The sequence below is a fragment of the Gorilla gorilla genome, chromosome 17 (genome assembly GCF_029281585.2).
Source record: "Gorilla gorilla gorilla isolate KB3781 chromosome 17, NHGRI_mGorGor1-v2.1_pri, whole genome shotgun sequence".
In the NCBI taxonomy this organism is placed as follows: Eukaryota; Metazoa; Chordata; class Mammalia; order Primates; family Hominidae; genus Gorilla; species Gorilla gorilla.
In genome coordinates this window covers 40,463,976-40,481,589 of record NC_073241.2, presented here as the reverse complement: position 1 = coordinate 40,481,589, position 17,614 = coordinate 40,463,976, and the positions used below count along the sequence as shown (strand labels likewise).

The 17,614-nt window shown below is 43.4% G+C and overlaps 1 protein-coding gene across 1 annotated transcript in view; it reads left to right on the top strand.

Moving 5' to 3' along the window:
- RAB31 (RAB31, member RAS oncogene family) overlaps positions 1 to 17,614 on the top strand; it is a 154,794-nt gene that overhangs the window by 60,894 nt on the left and 76,286 nt on the right. The window contains exon 2 of the mRNA XM_019014143.4: positions 5,844 to 5,923. Coding sequence (XP_018869688.1) covers positions 5,844 to 5,923 — 80 coding nt within the window. The remainder of the gene's footprint in view (positions 1 to 5,843; positions 5,924 to 17,614) is intronic.

Here is a 17,614-nt window from a genome sequence, read left to right as displayed (position 1 = left end):
TTTGCAGCAATTGTGAATGGGAGTTCACTCATGATTTGGCTCTCTGTTTATTATTGGTGTATAAAAATACTTGTGATTTTTGCACACTGATTTTGTATCCTAAGACTTTGCTGAAGTTGCTTATCAGCTTAAGGAGATTTTGGGCTGAGACAATGGGGTTTTCTAAATATGCAATCATGTCATCTGCAAACAGAGACAATTTGACTTCTTCTTTTCCTATTTGAATACCCTTTTTTTCTTTCTCTTGCCTGGTTGCCCTGGCTAGAATTTCCAATACTATGCTGAATAGGAGTGGTGAGAGAGGGCATCCTTGTGCCGGTTTTCAAAGGGAATGCTTCCAGCTTTTGCCCATTCAGTGTGATACTGGCTGTGGGTTTGTCATAAATAGCTCTTATTATTTTGAGATACATTCCATCAATACCTAGTTTATTGAGAGTTTTTAGCATGAAGTCATGTTGAATTTTATTGAAGGCCTTTTCTGCATCTATTGAGATAATCATATCATGTAGTTTTTGTGATTGGTTTTGTTTATGTGAGGGATTACGATTATTGATTTGCATATGTTAAACCAGCCTTGCGTCCTGGGGATAAAGCCAACTTGTGGTGGATAAGCTTTTTGATATGCTGCTGGATTCAGTTTGCCAGTATTTTATTGAGGATTTTTGTGTTGGTGTTCATCAGGGATATGGGCCTGAAATTTTCTTTTTTTGTTGTGTCTCTGCCAGGTTTTGGTATCAGGATGATGCTGGCCTCATAAAATGAGTTAGGGAGGAGTCCCTCTTTTCTGTTGTTTGGAATAGTTTCAAAAGGAATGTTAGCAGCTCCTCTTTGTACTGGGAGGTATCATTCTTAATCCGGAGGGATAGGAAGCTTGAAGGCCGTTGCAGGAGTCCAGGAATGAATCAAGTATTAGTGCTTGGTTTTCACAGATTGGTGGTGCCTAGCGTTTTGTGTGGCAGCAGCCAAAACTTTGTGGTTCATGATTTCATAATTATAGATTTACATGTGATTAATAAGTGTGACAATTCAAACAGCAGAGGTTGTCATTTCAGAATAAGTGGTTATTCTCAGAGAGGAATCTCATATGAGGGATCCATTTCCCAGGAAGTAGATGGAACCAATTGCTGGGCATGAGTACCTCTCTGATATCGACTATACAAATGAATATACAATGAAACACTATCTGGCCCACAGGTAGGGTTTTACTGTACTTTATTTCAGGTTCTGGAGTCAGAATCGGGTTTATTCTAATATCTCCCCAGCAGTCGATAATTTGAGCCCCTTTCATTACTGTTAAGGCTGCGGCAACTATCTTCAGAGCCTGTCAGGCTATGAGTAACTTGAGCTATGCAACGTGAAACCAGAAAGCACTAGTAAAGTACTTGTGAGTTCTAGAAATTTGACTTTTTTTTTTTGAGAAATTTAGGCCAGTGTGGTGGCTCAAGCCTATAATCCCAGCACTTTGGGAGGCTGAGGCCAGAGGATCATTTGAGCCCGGGAGTTTGTGTTAGCCTGGCCAACATAGCAAGACCTTGTCTCTGCAAAAAAAAACCCCTAACATTTAAAAATAGCTGGGTGTGGTGGTGCACACCTGTAGTCTCGGCTACCGGAGAGGCTGAAGTGAGAGGATCACTTGAGCTCAGGAGTTCGAGGCTGCAGTGAGCTATGATTGCACCACTGCATTCCAGCCTGGGTGACGGAGCAAGACCCTCCCTCTTAAAAAAATAAAGGAAAAGTGTACACTTAGCAGGGAAGTTGATTTAACCTAGTAAGAGCCTTAAGAGGTTTTGACTAGGACTCAAAAGAGTTTGGTTCTGACTCTACCAACCAGCTATGTGACCTTGAGGAAGTCACACTGTTTCCTCTTTACCAAAACGAGGGGACTGGACAAGATGGCCTGTGGTATTCTCAGAATCTTATGAAATGGAAAAATATATACATAGATGGGTTTCCATCAGTGTGGCCCTAAAGACAGGCCTCTCTGGTCCTGTCTCTCTCTTCCAAGACTCCTTCTTCACCCAGTAGGCTTCATTTTCTTTTCAGAGTCCTACCTCTGTGTCTTCACATGCGACAGCCACTATTCCCCTGGCACTTTCCTTGTGTGTGTGTCACAGCCCTAGCGAGGTTCCTGCGGGGAAGGGCAGTCCTAGCGCGGAGTGACTCCTTAGCCTGGCTCCTGGCTTGTCCTCAGCAAACCGCGGGTAGGGTGTGCCCCTGGTGGCCAGCCGAGGAACAGCAGCCGCCCCTGGAGGTCGGGAACTGCATCCACTTGAGCGGTCCCAAGCCACGGGTCAGAGAGGATTCGATGGTGGTGTTCTTTGCAGAAATGTTTCCCTTTCTGAGACAAACTAAAACTTTGTCTATCCTTTCGTCCTGTTATTTCTTTCCTATCAAGGGTGTAAGAATGTACATTTGACAGTGCATTCTAAAAGAGGTGAGAGTTAAAATGTTTTAAAATAAAGAAACAGTGACTTGGTTGTTTGAAAAATCAGTGCTTATATCTAAATTTGAGCAGACTTGCTGCTGTAACTCTTCAGACAAGTTGGCGTTGACGCTTGAGCCCTTTGTAGAGGATGATGAGTAGAGCTGAACATTGAGCATTGTCAAGCGACTTTTTCCTTTTCCACCTTCAAGGGCATTTTGGGGCTGGCCTTGCAGGATTGATTTGTTGGCTGCTTTGAGACTTGTGTCCATTGTTTTGAGCACATCCCTTGGGAGAGTAAATGATAGATTCCAAAGGGGTGCTTTCCAGACCAGTGCCCCCACCGAGAAGATGCACCCTCAGCCCTGTGCCCCAGGGGCACGTGAGGGAACTGAGCAAGCACCCGCAGCCTAAGGAGGAAGGCCCCGGGGCAGACAGAAACCAGGCGAGGTTTGTCGCTGGGTGATAGGGTGAGCCTGGGTATCAAGGAAGGAAAAAAGGAGCAAATCGAGGAGTTGTCTCCTGAGCTCAGAGGGGCCACAGGTGGGGCAGCCCCATCACCACTGTGTGCTGGTCCTCCTGCCGTGTGCCTGGCCCTGCTTAAGAACTCGTGGAGGCCAGGGAGGGTGGAATGGTATCTCCCCGCCAATGGGGTCTAGCCTGCTGTTGGCATGGGAAAGGAAGGGTTTGGGGAATGCCTGTTGGGTGAATGAAGAATGAGTGAATGAATGATTGAATGGAAGAGCCCCAAGAAAGAGAATTCCTAAACTGTGATGGAGAAAGGTAGAAATGAGCGTAGTCGGTGTTGGGGAGAGGTCCCCACCCTGCCTCCTTGGAAGTTTGTAGGAATCAGTTGGCCTCATGAAAGTGTGCTGCCTGCTGTAAGGGGCATTTTCCTAATCTTCAAGGGCAGGGCAGGGCAGGCTGTCACAGTTCCTCAGTGTCCGGTTTCTTGGGGGCTACGTGGGCTACAGTCTGGCAAGGATTTGCTCCTCCACAGGGGGTCTTAAGAACAACTGAGATGAAAAGAGTTGTGGTTTGGGGGACTGCGAGGGAACATGAGCCGGAATCCATACTTGAGGTGCAGCTCAGAAACAGCAGCGGCATCGATTGGCATCTCAGGAGCTGATGTTTTGATTCTGCCGTCACCTCTTTGAACTCTGTGCATCGATTTGCACGATGCAGATAAACAGCAGCTTTGGTGCTGTGTTTGTTAGGGCTCAGGGTCAGTGCAGGCTGCTCTCCTTGGGAAGCAAGACCTTCTGGAGAGGGATTTTCTGATGAGTATTAAAAGCCAAGTCCCCTGTTGCCCCAGGTTTGCTGGAATTGTCCCCCAAACACAGGGCTGAGAAGGAGTAAAAATAATTCAGATTGCCAACTGGTATTTCAAATCCCACTTCATATTTCAGTGTCTGAAGAAAACCACATTTCTCTGAATTTCAACATTTCATCCTTGACCTTTTGGCTTTCAAATTTATACCTTTAATGTAAGAGAACTGAATCAGCTGTTTTTTCATTCTCTCGATAAATCACTTGTTCCTGTTTTGTTTATAGTTTTCAGAACGCCTCCATGATCCTTTCAGTAGGAACATGTTGGCGACAGCGATCGGTGTTGATAAAGCCTTGGGTCCTGTGTCCTCTGCCCTTCCTGCCTGTCTCAGAACAGCAGCCATTAGCAATTGAGGGCAGATGCTTTTTTCTACTTTCTTCTACTTTTGGGGCAACTTCCTGACTTTATTTTCTAACTCCTCCATGAAATTTTAATTTCTGCCATCATATTTTTAATATATATATTTTTTGAGACAAAATCTCACTCTGTCACCGAGGCTGAGTGCAGTGGCACAATCATAGCTCACTGCACCCTTGAACTCCCAGGCTCAAGCCATCTTCCTGCCTCAGCCTCCCAAGTAGCTGGGACTAGAGGCCCATGTCGTCACACCCGGCTAATTTTTACAATTTTCTGTAGAGTCAGGGGTCTTGCTATGTTGCCCAGGCTGGTCTTGAACTCCTGGCCTCAAGTGTTCATTCTGCTTTGGCCTCCCAAAGTGCTAGGATTACTGGTGTGAGCCACTACACCTAGCCATATTTTAAATTTCTAAGAGGTTGGTTGTATTCTCTGAACGATCTTTTAAAATAACATCCTGCTGTTTTGTGTGTGTGTGTGTGTGGAGGGGAGCATATAAATGTCAGGTATTTCTTAGTGAGTGCTTATATTGAAAAAGTTAAAAATGTAAGTTGAAAGCTCTGTTTGTATTGGGGCTTGTCAACTGCTGCACATATGGCCTTTGGTTAGGGGATCCCAAATATCGGGAACTCTAGAGCTTTTTTTCTCCTACCTAAAGGGGAGCCTTCACTGCTTCTGTGTGGGCTTATCCAGCTTAGGGTGAACAGCACCTGGCCCCTGCCTTACCTGTGCCTGATGTCCCCAAGCCCAGCTCCGTCTGATGCAGGCTTCCTGGAGAGTAAAGCTCTGACCCTGGTTATGTGGCCTGGGGCTCCAAGGGTATGTTGTTGTGTGGCCTTTCAACTGATCTGTTTTCAGCCCTCCAATGCTTGATGTTTCCTGAGATTCTGCGGCATGAATTGACTTGCTTCTTTATTGGCTTCTCTCCCTGCCAGCAGTTTGGTTTCAGCTTCTTCATTCTCAGGGACCGCTTGTCCTCCTGGATTTTGTTGATATCACTTGTCTGGTGTTGTCTCTTCTCCTATCTCTTTGACTTTGTGAATTTGTGTCTTTTATTTCTTAAACCACTTTACAAGGGCTTTGGAAGGGAGTGGATATAAATGCGTGCATTGAATTTCCAGTGTGTAATTGGACCCTCGTCATAATCAGCTTTAAAGAATTATTTAAGAGAGAAAGAACTGAGACAAGACCATTATATAATTAAGCAAAATTTGGAAGTTATTACCCAACCATCAGATTCTACAGAGAAAATGCTAGAAACATAGAAACTAGAATTAATAGGTCTTAAAGGGTGATGCCTAGGGAAACAGATTACATGTCTTTTGAGTGCAAGGTTTTGAACAGAATGAATTCTGTTTCTGCCCAAACAATGTGGTATGTTCACGTACTTCTTCTCTAGAGCCCTCCCAAGATTTCAGAATTTCTGAAAATACATCCATAGTGAACATGTTCATTTTTGGTTAAATATTGTATACATGTCAGACATGTTTTTGAAACTGATTTTTATCATACTTCTTTTCTTTCTGTGAAAGCAATACAATTTTATTATAGAAAATATTGGTGAGAAATAGAAGAAAATATCCCCCCATTCCCTCTCCCAGTCTCATCAACCAGAAATAGCCAGTCCTGTCCTCTGGTAATCTGTGAGGTCAGTTAACCTCACAACCTGTCAGTTAACCTCACAACCTGTGAGTTGCCGCCCTTCATCTTCACGGTTGTATCCTCATTCTTTCCTAGGACACTGGGGTTGGGAAATCAAGCATCGTGTGTCGATTTGTCCAGGATCACTTTGACCACAACATCAGCCCTACTATTGGGTAAGTTCCTGTATGTCGTTCTCCTTCGCGTTGCTTCCTTTCACAGCATCAGAATGGCCACTCTGTCTGTGCCTGAGCCTTCAGGCAGGGCTACAGTTTTCATCCCAGCCAGTGAGAATCAATCCCAGCTGTAGACCGACAGAAATTCAGGGACTTCTGAGTATGTGTCCAGGCTTACTGTCCCTGTCAGTCATTTTTTTTTTTCCTAGTCAACCTTCCTCATGCTACCTCCTAAGGTCATTTCCTTGATCTCTGAGAGCATTATTCTGCAAATCTTGGCGTTATTTCCAGATGGAAGACGATACGCAGAGCAAACCCCTGATAGTTCTGCTTTAAGTTGCCTGCTAATAAACCCTGAAAATGCCATCCACCCGTACCTCAGCACTGTCTGCAAAGTCTGTGGAGCAGATTGACTTTCCTTTTCTGGAATTATCTTTTTTTTTTCTTCTTGAGACTGAGTGTTGCTCTGTCACGTTGCCCAGGCTGGAGTGCAGTGGGGTGATCTTGGCTCACTGCAACCTCCACCTCCAGGGTGGATTCTCCTGCCTCAGCCTCCTGAGTAGCTGGGATTACAGGTGCGCACCACCATGCCTGGCTATTTTTTTTGTATTTTTAGTAGAGATGGGGTTTCACCATGTTGGTCAGGCTGGTCTTGAACTTCTGACTGAAAGCAGTCCACCTGCCTCAGCTTCCCAAAGTGTTGAGATTACAAGCATGGGTCGCTCGCCCAGCCCCTTTTCTGGAATTATCTAATGCCAGCATTTCCACTGTCATGTGTGGGGAGGGGTGGAAGTGCATTGTTAAATTCTCCTGAGCTTGGGATGCAAAATTGTTTTCCTGTTCATCTCCCCTTTCCAGTGGGCTCCTTGGCCGCGTGTGCTTTGGCTCTGCTGTTCGGGAAGTGCCTGCTTTTTCATTCTTAGAACGTGGCCCCTGCTTATTTTTCACCCTGAAGATATCAAGTCTTTGTAGGCAATGTATGTCTTTGTCTGTATGTTTTGGGAAACCTGTAGGATTGTTGAGAATGGGAGAGTGTATCAGAAGTGGAGAAAAATCATGGCAGGGAATAAATAGATGCTCAAGAGTACTTGGCTGATAGGCCAGTAGTTGGAACTGTGTAGCTGAGAAAACCCACATTTTGTAGATTAAAAATGACTTAAAGAAACATACTCATGAAAATATCAAGAATTAGGAAAGGTCTGAGATTTTACCCTAATTGCAGCCCGCAACTTGTTAACAAGTTAGCAGTTGTGACTTGTTAGCCTGACTCAGTTTCAGCGATGCTGGCAGAAGACAGAAGACCCCCGAGTCACAGACAGAGGCAATAGCAATAGCCAGAGTATTCACAAAATAGGGTGACATTAGAGTCAGACACCTCACATGCAGGGGGCTGTGTTACGGGAGCGGAACCCCAAGCTGAGGGAACGCAAGTCTTCTACATGGGGCAGTGAGCACATCTGTCCTCAGCTACAGAGAGAGACTCTCCCCTCCAAGGATGCTTGCTGTGCAGGTTGAGCATCCCTAATCCAAAAACCTGAAATCCAGAATGCTCCCAAATCTGAAACTTTTGAGTGCCAACATGACGCTTAAAGGTAATACTCAAAATGCTCATTGGGATATTTCAGATTTTGGAATTTCAGCTTTGGGATGCTCAACTGGGTAAGTATAATGCAATTATTGCAAAATTAAAAAAAAATATATCCACCGGAAGCGGTGGTTCACGCCTGTAATTCTAGCTCTTTGGGAGGCCTAGGTGGGCAGATTGCATGAGGTCAGGAGTTCAAGACCAGCCTGGTCAACATGGTGAAACCCCGTCTTTACTAAAAATACAAAAATTGACCAGATGTGGTGGCACGCGCCTATAGTCCCAGCTACTCGGGAGGCTGAGGCAAGAGAAGGTGGTGGTTGCAGTGAGCTGAGATTGTATCACTGCACTCCAGCCTGGGCAACAGAGCGAGACTTCATCTCAAATAAATAAATAGATAAATAAATAAATCCAAAATTCGAAATACTTCTGGTACCAAACATTTTGGATAAGGGATACTCAACATGTACAAGCATCCTTGAAAACACAATCCAGAAAAAAGTGTTTACTTGCAAGATGTGCACGTTGTGAGAGACCATAAAGAATTGTCTCCCAACATAGGCGCTTGTATGATAGGTATACTTTTTATGGAAGAAATTGGTTTCACTCTGCTCTGAATGTACTTTTTTCTCTCTCTCTCTTATTTTTCACTTTGTGTGTGTGTGTATGTGTTTTAATAATAAAAAGCAGAACTGATAAGAGTGATTAACTGTGAAGTATGGTTCTAGAAGATGGAGGAGAGATTTGTGCCTTCTACTTTCTAAACTGTTGTTTAAAAAATTTTTTTAAATAAAATCTTTTTGTAATGACCTTTTTTTTTTTTTTTTGAGATGGCGTCTTGCTCTGTCGCCCATGCTAGAGTGCAGTGGTGTGTGATCTTGGCTCACTGCAACATCAGCCTCCTGCGTTCAAGTGATTCTCCTGCCTCAGCCTTCTGAGTAGCTGGGATTACAGGTGCCCGCCACCATGCCCAGCTAATTTTTATACTTTTAATAGAGACGGGGTTTCACCATGTTGGCCAGGATGGTCTCAATCTCTTGACCTTGTGATCTGCCCACCTCAGCCTCCCAAAGTGCTGGGATTACAGGCATGAGCCACTGCACCCGGCCTATAATGACCTTTTTTAAAGTAAAAAGATAGTGCATACTCATACCACAAATTATGGGCAGTACATAAAAATGACAAGCGTAAGTGTTAAGCATAGGTATAGTCATCGTAAATAGGGTAGTTACGTGATTTTGGTCACAATCTCTTGGTCAAAGAAAGTTGCTGTGCCAGCCCAGATTAAAGGGGGAGACACAGGCCGCCTTGTGGTGGGAGGAGCCGTGTGTGCATGGAGGGAGGGTCGGGGATGGATTGCTGGTACCATTTTGGAGACAAACACAGTTGACAGTGTTTTGTCTAGTAAATGCGTTTCGGTGGTTTGGAGTTTTTAAAAACTTATGTATTACAATTGATCCTTGAACAACTCAGGGATTAAGGGTGCTGAGCCCCGAACGGTTGAAAAACCACCTATAACTTTTTTTTTTTTTTGAGATGGTACTTGGCTCAAAAGTCTTGCTCTGTCACCCAGGCTGGAGTGCAGTCGCAAGGTCTCAGCTCACTGCAACCTCCGCCTCCCGAGTTCAAGCGATTCTCCTGCCTCAGCCTCCCAAGTAGCTGGGATTACAGGTGCACGCCAACATGCCCAGCTAATTTTTGTATTTTTAGTAGGAACGGGGTTTCACCATGTTGGCCAGGCTGGTCTTGAACTCCTGACCTCAGGTGATCTACCCGCCTTGGCCTCCCAAAGTGCTGGGATTATAGGCGTGAGCCACTGTGCCCGGCCACACATATAACTTTTGACTCCCTCAGAATTTACCTGCTAATACCTGACCATTGACCTGAAGTCTTATGGAGAACATAGTCAATTCACAAATATTTTGTAAGTGATGTGTATTATATACTGTATTCTTACAATAAAGTAAGCTAGATAAAAGAAAACATTACTAAGAAAATCATAAGGAAGCAAAAATATATTTACTATTCATTAAGTGGAAATGGACCATCATAAAGGTCTTCATCCTCATTGTCTTCACATTGAGTAGGCTGAGGAGGAGCAGGAAGAGGAGGGGTTGGTTTTGCTGTCTTGAGCGTGGGAGAGGCAGAAGAGATCGAATTAGAAGTGGGCCCATGACATTCAAACCCATGTTCAAGGGTCAACGGTCTATGGAAACTCTCTGCACTTTCTTCTCAGTTTTTCCTGTAAACTAAAAGTGCTCTAAAAAACTGTTATTAGTTTAAAAATTATGTCTTAGTTTTTAAAATTATGAAAAAATTTATACTATGTAGAAATATATAAAATAAAAAGTGAAGTCAGAGGATTTTGCTAGCTCTTCAATCCCATATTCTTCAATTTACATAACCAATATTTAGAGTCCAAAGTGCATGTTAAACATATTTCTTATAAGTGCTTTCTGTGGACATGCAGGTATACAAGCTAAAAATGAAAACGTAGGCCACTTAGGTCCTCCTTATTCTTTTTCACTGCTGGTTGCCAGCCTCTGGGAAACTGAGTCAGGCTGCCAAGTGATGACTGTTAACTTGTTATTAAGTTGCAGGCTGCAATTAGGGTATAATACAAGTATGCCCCGTGCAATATTTGGGACATGTGTGTACTAAAAATTTATTAGTTCTTTATCTGAAATTCAAATTGAACTGGCATCCTGTATTTGTGTTTGCGGAATGTCACAACCCTTACCTCACCCCTCCTTTGGGCTTAAGCCAAGCTGGTTGGGTTTCCGAGTCTTGCAACCAAAAGGACCTCAATAGAAGCAGGCAGTTGTGCAATAGGGGCTTAGACAGGTGACTCAACTTTAATTGTGACACAGACAAGATTAAAGTCTAATTGTTTTGATTATAAAAGTTCATGTTCGACTGGGCGTGGTGGCTCCTGCCTATAATCCCAGCACTGTGGGAGGCTGAGGCAGGTGGATCATTTGAGCCCAGGAGTTTGAGACCAGCCTGGGCAACAGGGCGAAACTTGGTCTCTACAAAAAAATACAAAAATTAACTGGGTGTAGTGGCATGTGCCTGGAGTCCTAGCTACTTGGGAGGCTGAGGTAGGAGGATCACCTGAGACCTGGAGGTTGAGGCTGCAGTGAGCCATGATTGTGCCACTCTACTCCAGCCAGGGCAACAGAGTGAAATACTGTTCCAAAAAAGAAAAAAAAAGTTCATGTTCACTGTAAAAAAACCCAAAGAACACAGAATTCATGAAACTAGGAATCTTAGTGTACATACAGTTTTTTTTTCCTCTGTGTTTTCTACTTAATATATTTTGAACATTTTTTACAGTGTCACATAATCTTCAAAAACATGTTGAAAGTATTTTTTCTGATTATAAAAGTATTATATACTCATCATAAACAACTGAAAATGAAAAAAACATGAGGAAAAATATTTTAAAAACCCATAATCTACCTCTTAGAGGTAATTACTGTAAACATTTTGTTATTTTCTTCCAGCCCCTTTCTTGTATAAGTGTGTGTATGCGTTATTAATTATTCAACATCATTTTGTGAATTTCATGCCATTAAATAGTCTTTAAAAACAATTTTTAATGGTTGTATTTTTCACTTCAGGCATTTAGGTTGTTTAAACACTTTTGTACTTTTATAAATAATGTTATGAGGCTAGACATGGTGGCTCACGCCTGTAATCCCAGCACTTTGGGAGGCCAAGGCAAATGGATCACCTGAAGTTGGGAGTTCAAGACCAGCCTGGCCAACATGGTGAAACCCCATCTCTACTAAAAATGCAAAATTAGCCAGGCATGGTGGCGCACGCCTGTAATCCCAGCTACCTTGGGAGGAGGCAGGAGAATCGCTTGAACCCGGGAGGCAAAGGTTGCAGTGAGACGAGATTGTGCCACTGCGCTCTAGCCTGGGTGACAGAGTGAGACTCTTGTCTCAAAAAACAAAACATAAATAAATAATGTTATGATGTACCTCGTTGGGCATAGATACCTGTGTATACTGCTGATTATTTCTTTAGGTTGAAGTCTTAGCAATGGAATAATTTAGTCCAAGAATAAAAATATATTTAAGGCTCTCGATGGATATTACCAAATTGTTTTTCGGAAAGGTTATCTCTGTACCAGCTTTAGGTATTTTTTTTTTGTACAAATTTTAACTTTATAAAATTGTAAAAGTTTGTATGATTTTGAATTCTATTCTTTTCCTCTAACTTCAAATGTTCGCATTTTCTCATAGCTTAATGTTTCTTTGTTAACACAATTTTACATGATGGCAGCATGGTATTGTGTGCTGTTCTTTTTTCTTTTTTTTTATTTGAGACAGAGTCTTCTCTGTTGCCCATGCTGGAGCACAGTGACGCGATCTTGGCTCACTGCAACCTTTACCTCCCAGGTTCAAGCAATTCTCATGCCTCAGCCTCCCAAGTAGTTGGGATTACAGGCGCTCGCCTCCACGCCTGGCTGATGTATTTTTAGTAGAGACAGGGTTTCACCATGTTGGCCAGGCTGGTCTCGAGCTCCTTACCTCAGGTGATCTGCCCACCTTGGCCTCCCAAAGGAGTTTACAGGCGTGAGCCACCGCGCCCAGCCCTGTTCGCTTTCTACCTCGTCCCTTGCTTTTCCTCTGGAGTCAATGTTAGGCTCAGCCCCTCCACCCTTATGTATTGTCTTCTTGATATAATTTAACTTCTTGATTTAAAAATTGATGAAAATTTTCCCTCTGGAATTTTGAGAAAATGTTTTCAAACACCAGTTGCAGAAAAATAAAGCTAGTGGGAACACTTTCTAAGTGACACATGCAGTTTTCCTGGAAGGTGGCATAAATGGAACACTTTTAAAACGTTTGAGTGCTTTCCCAAAAGCTGGTAGATTCGGTGGGCTGAGGAACTGGCTTATATTAATATATTTGTTTTGTTCAGCCTTCACAGTGCTGTAAAGACTTTAAGCCAATAGAGAATCAGGAGACTTGCACGTAATAAACTTGCATTCCTGGTTTCTCTTGAAAAATCAGTGGGTTTGGAGCCCTGGTGCCCATTCCCATGTGGTGGGAGCCAGCCGGTGCCACTCCGCATGGGTGGCCAGGCCTCCCAGCTTCATGCCATTCCCGCTAGGTATTGTTACTATTATGTTCATCAGTATAAACGTTCACACCTAGCCTGCTTCACTCATTTATATGTCCTGCCTGGTCCCTAGACATTTCAGTTCCTGGCCCTGGCACTGCCTTCTTGGCGGTAGCCCTGCTGGCCGCCCCCAGGCCCAGGGTGATTAGGGGACTTGCCTAGGTGCACACAGCCCGTGAGCAGCCCACTCATGGCTCACACCAGTGAGTCCACTCTCAAAGCCCACCCTTGTTCTTCTCACTGGAATCACACGACCATTGGTAAAATGCCATGGGCTGTAAAATGCCATTGCTTCAGCATTAAAAGAGTTAATTCTTATGGCCTCTCTGACTCACACTGAAAAACCTTGGCTCTGCTATTCAAGCAGATTGCATTAACATCTTGAGTGTGTGTGTATGTGTGTGTCTCCCTTTTTATTTCAACTTTTGTAAGGAAATTGTGTAACTTCTCTGCCAGATTTTGGTTTCCACAGATAATGAAGTCAGTTTAGCAGGGCCAGTGCGCCTCCTCCACCACTTTGGAGGGTAATCTACACAGAAGAAAAGATGCCTGAGGTTCTTATTTGTTTATTTGTTTGAGACAGGATCTTGCTCTGTCACCCAGGCTGGAGTGCAGTGGCGCAGTCATGGCTCACTGCAGCCTCCACCTCCCAGGCTCAAGCGATCCTCCCACCTTAGCCTCCTGAATAGCTGGGACCACAGGTGTGAGCCACCACACCTGGCTGTTTTTAAATTTTTGTTTTTAATTAAATCTTTTTATTTTTGTGGAGATGAGGTCTCACTGTGTTGTTGCCTAGGCTGGATGAGGTTCTTAAGATCAAAAGCTAGCAAAGACTTAAAAACCAACAACAAATCTCAGTCAACAAAAAAAAGCAATGATTGTCGTGGTCCTCATTTCAAATACTGAGAGTCTTTCTCCTAGTGGCCAGAGATCAGGAACACAGAGGGATATGTGTGTGTGTGAGGTGTGCCTTCCTACTATTACTAAAGTTGCTCCTCACAGCTTACTGTGAACCAAGGGGAATTTCGCAGGTATCCATTTCCCTATTTGTCCCTACAAACACCTTCTATTTAATGCAGAGTAGGTATTGGCCCCATTTCACAGAACAGGAAAACAAGGGGCTTTACGGGCTGTTTAATTGATTCTGGCAGCGAGGGCCTCTGCTTCCTCTTCCTGGTTAGGCCACTACACTCTTCTTTCACCAGGAACCAGGCAGTCTTCTGGGATTTGGGTTTCCCCCCCCTTACCTGCACTGTGGAGGGGTTGGACTGGATATTTTATATTTTTTCCAAGATTTTAAAGGCATGAACTTTGTTTTCTAATCCTGAGGAGAACTTTTTAAGGGTAGTAGGGTTGCTGTATTATTTATCGCAGCACCTAGAATATACTGAAGAATAAATGAAAATCTGACTAACATCAAAAGTGAAAACAAAAACAAAATTTTGATAAGAGTTATCTAATACAATTTTTAAATGAGTTTATGGAAAAAAATCTAGAACAAAGTTAAAGGGCAAACGTTAAACTGGAAAAATATTATTTAAAATGTACTACTACAAAAGTTTAGTGGAAAGTACTCAAAAAATGAATAAGAAAAGGATGAATACCACAGTTGAAAGGTGGGCCAAGGTCATGAACTTGAGAAAAATTCCTTTACAAAGAAAAATGCAAGTGAACAATAAATGTTAAAATGATGTTTAAGCTTGTGATAAGCATAATGAATATAAGAATAAGATATTTTCTACCTAACACATTGAAAGAGATTTGAAAGATTAATAATGGTTGAGGAAAAGGCCATCCCATACACCACTATGGACATGTAGGTTGGTACAAACTAAGTTTGGCACATGTAGCAAAAGTGGAGTGTATCTATTTTTGTTTTATTTGTTTATTTATGTATTTTTATACATTTATATATTTTTAGAGACAGAGCATTGCTGTGTCACCCAAGCTGGAGTGCAGTGGCACAATCATGGCTCACTGTACCCTTGAGACCTCCTGGGCTCAAGGGATCCTCCTGCATCAGCTTCCTGAGTAGCTGGGACTACATGCAAAAGCCACTGTGCCTGGCTGATTTTTTTTTTTTTCTTTTGTAGAGCCAGGGGTCTTGCTATGTTGCCAAGGCTGGTCTTGAACTCCTGGCCTCAAGTGATCCTACCACCTTGGCCTCCCAAAGTGCTGGGATTACAGGTGTCAGCCACCATGCTCGGCTCTACTTTTTAAAAATTAAGTCTAAGGATATATTTGTACAGGGACACAAAGATGAAATTATAAGGATATTCACTGAATCATTGTCATAATAGTGAACAATAGATAACCAAAATGTCCATCGTTAGGGTACTGAATAATTCCATAACATGATGTATGATCTTCAGTCATTTTAGATGATATTGATGTATATTCATAGAAATGGAAAGATTTTAGGTGATTTTTTTCTTTTTTTTTTTGAGACAGAGTCTTGCTCTGTCACCCAGGCTGGAGTATAGTGGTGTGATCTCAGCTCACTGCAACCTCTGACTCCTAGGCTCAAGTGATTCTCCTGCCTCAGTCCCTGACATAGCTGGGATTACAGGCACACGCCACCACACCTGGTTAATTTTTGTATTTTTAGTAGAGACGTGGTTTTGCCATGTTGGCCAGGCTGGTTTCGAACTCCTGACCTCAAGTGATCCGCTCCCATCAACCTCCCAAAGTGCTGGGATTACAGGTGTGAGCCACTGCACGCAGCCGATTTTAGATGATATTGATCTATATTCATAGAAAAGGAAAGATTTTCAGGATATATACAGTTGAGGAAAAGCAAAATTTAGATAGAGTATGATCAATTTTCAGAGCAAAAGTTATGTTAAAATAGAGCGTCCTGCAAACTCAGAAGCAGATCACAAGGGGTGGTCACACTGCAGTGTGATTGACATAAAGACCGATGTTACTTGGGAAGAAGCCTGGAAGAGGAGGAAGAGGAAAGAAAAAGAGTCGGGAACAGCTCTTACTCAGGGATGCTGGACTTTGAGGGATGTGGCTATAAAATTCTCTGAGGATGAGTGGGAATGTTTGGACCCTGCACAGCATCCTCTATACAGGGACCTGATGTTGGAGAGCTACAGGAACCTGGTCTCCATGGCAGGAAATTCTCTTCCTAACCTGAATATTATCTTCTTGGTGGAGCAAGGGAAAGACCACTGGACAGTGGAGAGTCAAGTGAAAATAGCAAGAAAGCCAAAAGAGTGAGAATGTATCAAAGGTGTGATCAGAGTGGTGCTGCAGCTCAAACAGAAACACATGCAAAGATCTTATCATGGTGGACAGCTTTCATCTGGTAGGGTGTCATGATATATATGTCATATTTGCATATATATAGGTTTTCACCTACGGTTCCTGGCTCCTAACTCCCAAACCCTTGTTATAATCTTGGGGCACTTTAGGCCTCAGAAAACAGAATCACTATCTGACCTTCTCCTGTCCTCCTTTTACCTGCCCAAGGCAGGACTCTAATCTGATCGCAGGTCATTCCAGAGAGAGTCCTGCCCCATCTTCTAGAGGAAGGATGCTACTCAGAGAGGCCAAGAAGAACCTGAACACACAGGCCTTGCTGGGTTTTGATCATGCACTTTTTGTCCAATCACACTTTTACAAGATTGTTAAGAATGCCTGCGTAGGTCGGGCACAGTGGCTCACGCCTGTAATCCCATCACTTTGGGAGGCCGAGGTGGGTCGATCATCTGAAGTCAGGGGTTTGAGGCCAGCCTGACCAACGTGGTGAAACCCCTTCTCTACTAAAATTACAAAAATTAGCCGGGTGTGGTGGTGCATCCCTGTAATCCCAGCTACTCAGGAGGCTGAGGCAGGAGAATCGCTTGAACCCAGTTGCAGTGAGCCGAGATCATGCGACTGCACTCTAGCATGGGCAACAGAGTCAGACTCTGAGAAAGAAAGAAAGAGAGAAAGAGAAAGAGAGTAAGACAGAAGAGAAAGAAAAGAGAATGCCTATGTAATGAAGCCTCTGTCAAAAAAAGAAAAGGAAAGAAAGAAAGAAAGAAGGAAAGAAAAGAAAAGGAAAGAAAGAAAAGAGAATGCCTATGTAATGAAGCCTCCATAAAAACTTAAAAGAAAAGTGTTCAGGGCACTTCTGGAGAGCTGAGTTTCCTGGAGAGTGGCGCCCAGGGAGGGCATGGCAGCTCTGTGCCCCTGTCTGCTTACCTTGCCCTAAGCGTCTCTTCATCTGTATGCTTTGCAGTATCCTTTATGAGAAACTGGTCACTATAAGTGTTTCCTTGGTTTCTGTGAGCCGCTGTAGCAAATTAATCGAACCCAAAGAGGGGTTGGTGGGAACCCCAACCTGAAGCCTGTCGATCAGAAGTTCTAGAGGCCCGGACTTGGGACTGGTGTCTGTGGAGGAGCACTCTTGGGTACTGAGCCCTTAACCTGTGGGATCTGACAGTATCTCCAGGGAGAGAGTGTCAGAATTGAATTGGAGGACACCTAGCTGGTATCTGCTGCTGGTGGTGGGAGAACCCCCCACAGATTTGGTTATAGAAGCTCTCTTCTGTGTTGATGGTTGTGGTATGAGAACAGAGGAAAAACATGGTTCTAGAGAGTTATCTCCTACACATCTGGCTTCTGGGAACTCTGCTTCCTTCTCTCGGAGGGATATCTTTCCTATATGTGCAATCAAGGAATTATCCGCCGAAGGGAAAAGTAATACAGGAGAAATATTCCACACAGTGTCATTGGAAAGATGTGAAGCCATGACGTTGAAGACTTGCTTCAGGGAAATCCAGAAAAATAGATGGTACTTTGAGTGTCAGTGGAGAAGTGATGAAAGCAGTTACAAGAGTGCCTCAAAAAAAAATCTCACTGTTAGAAGAGACCAACATGATAGAAGGGATGCAGGCAACAAGCCTATTAAAAATCAGCTTGGATTAAGCTTTCAGTCATATCTGCCTGAACTACAGCTATTTCAAGCTAAAGGGAAA